Source organism: Pteropus vampyrus, unplaced genomic scaffold (assembly GCF_000151845.1).
Source record: "Pteropus vampyrus isolate Shadow unplaced genomic scaffold, Pvam_2.0 Scaffold7689, whole genome shotgun sequence".
NCBI lineage: Eukaryota > Metazoa > Chordata > Mammalia > Chiroptera > Pteropodidae > Pteropus > Pteropus vampyrus.
In genome coordinates this window covers 2,646-4,399 of record NW_011896470.1, presented here as the reverse complement: position 1 = coordinate 4,399, position 1,754 = coordinate 2,646, and the positions used below count along the sequence as shown (strand labels likewise).

The following is a 1,754-nucleotide window of genomic DNA, read 5'->3' as shown; positions in this document are numbered from 1 at the left end:
AGCAGAGAGGAGGGAGCAGAGAGGGGAAAGGGCTGCTTAGGCCTCAAGCTTGGAGCAGGCAGGGAAGGCAGTGGCGGGGGCCATGGTGTGGCCCAGCGCCAGCTGCCAGCTGCGGTGTCCTGGCCAAAAGGTGACTTGTTTGGGACAGGCAGGCCAGGCAGGCACAGCGAAAAAGTCTAGGAACTGGAGAGTCCTGTACTGGGCTCTGCTCTACCCCCACATCCAGCACGAGCTCTGACCTCCGCTGCCCCTGCCCTCGGTAGCGGGGACCATGCCTTGCGGGGAAGGGAGGGCCACCTGGGGAGGTGGGGTGGTCTCTGTGCCCTTTGCCATCTTGGGGGTGTGAGCTAGAATAGCCTCATGTACCCCTCCAAACTCCTGGGAAATGGGTACCATGTGGCCATTCAGTTAGCCCCAAATTCAGGCGAAGAAGTGGAGAGGCGCAGTCAGCGACTGCTCCCCAACTAGGGGCGAAGCCACAAAACGGCCGCGTCTCGTCCCCCAGGAAGACAGGGAACTGGACTCTGCGGGACCCCACACCCGAGCCCCGTGCCCGTGGACGTGTCCGAGGTGGAGGAGCCAGGCGGGGTCGGCCGGAGGCACCCCCCACCCGCTGCGGCAGGCTCTGCCCAGGTCAGTGCACGCACAGGACATCTGCGCTGGCCGAGGGTCCCCCCCACAGATGAGGGTGGGGTCCACGAGACACCTACTGGACTGCAGCGTGCGCTGCCGAACCACCGACGTGAAGGCGCCCAGGCCTTGCGGGGAGCGCGCCGCCAGGCGGAAGGCGTACTCCGTGTTGGGTTTGAGGTCGTCCACCACGAAGGCCGTGGCCGGGTCGAAGGTCCTCCCGACCTGGGAGCAGGGGCAGGGAGGGAGAGACAGAGAGAGAGAGAGATGGAGAGAGACAGAGAGACAGATACAGAGAAACAGAGAGAGAGACAGACAGTGACACAGAGAGAGAGAGATGGAGACAGAGAAATAGAAAAAAACAGAGGGACAGACAGAGAAACAGGGACCGAGGAACGGACACAGACACGGACAGAAACGAACGCAGAGGTGACGAGAGACGTAACCCAGACACAGAGAGACGGAAATGGGCATAAACAGACACGGGGATTACGGAAGACAGATAAGGAGGAATCGAAAGACACGCGGAGACGAGGAATTACAGAGACGGAGAGAGATGCAGGAGAGAGGAGAGGAGAGGAAAAAGTGGGCAGAGGAAGAGAGAGAGAGGAACAGAGGCGGGAAGATGAGGGGGCAGGGGCAGAGACGGGGAGGGACGCCCCGCAGTCAGCGCTGGGGAAGGGCCGGGGAAGCGCAGGGCGCTCGGGAGGGAGCCAGGTGAGCGCCGCCCCCTCCCACCGGCCCCCCCTCCACCCCGCCTCCCGGCCCCCCATTCTGCCCCCTCCCACCTGCCTCCCACCCGGCCCCATGCTCTGCCCAGCCCCGCCCATTCCCCCTCACTCTGCCCGCCTCCCACCTGGTCCCCCACTCTGCCTGACCTCCTCCCCCGCTCCCCAGGTACCTCTCTGCCGTGGTCGCCCTCCCGGAACAGGAGCTCGTACTTGATGACGCTTTCCTGCCGTGGGGGGCTCCACGAGAGCCCGATGCTCGTCTCCGACTTGGCCTCGGCCCGGAAGTTCATGGGCTGGCCAGGCACTGGGGGAGGCAGAGAGACAGAAATGGGGGAGGATGAGAGCGGTCCCCCCAACCCCGCAGAGGGCGCCCGACTTCCAGGAGTCCCCCCT

General features: G+C 64.5%; 1 protein-coding gene across 1 annotated transcript; it reads right to left on the bottom strand.

Annotated features, from left to right (window-relative positions):
- Positions 1-14: 14 nt before the first annotated feature.
- On the bottom strand, positions 15-1,661 carry LOC105310629 (receptor-type tyrosine-protein phosphatase S-like). The gene is made up of 2 exons (XM_011386777.2): positions 1,532-1,661; positions 15-855 (listed from the first exon to the last, which is right to left on the bottom strand). The coding sequence occupies exons 1-2, from the start codon at positions 1,649-1,651 to the stop codon at positions 421-423; spliced, it is 555 nt and encodes a 184-aa protein (XP_011385079.1). The 5' UTR covers positions 1,652-1,661; the 3' UTR covers positions 15-420.
- Between the last annotated feature and the right edge of the window lie 93 nt (positions 1,662-1,754).

Bases quoted from the DNA above. Each gene is read 5' to 3' on its own strand.
- LOC105310629 (XM_011386777.2), bottom strand. From the start codon at position 1,651: ATGAACTTCCGGGCCGAGGCCAAGTCGGAGACGAGCATCGGGCTCTCG. The intron at 856-1,531 runs GTACCTGGGGAG...CCCTGCTCCCAG, and splicing joins AGGGCGACCACGGCAGAGAG to GTCGGGAGGACCTTCGACCC.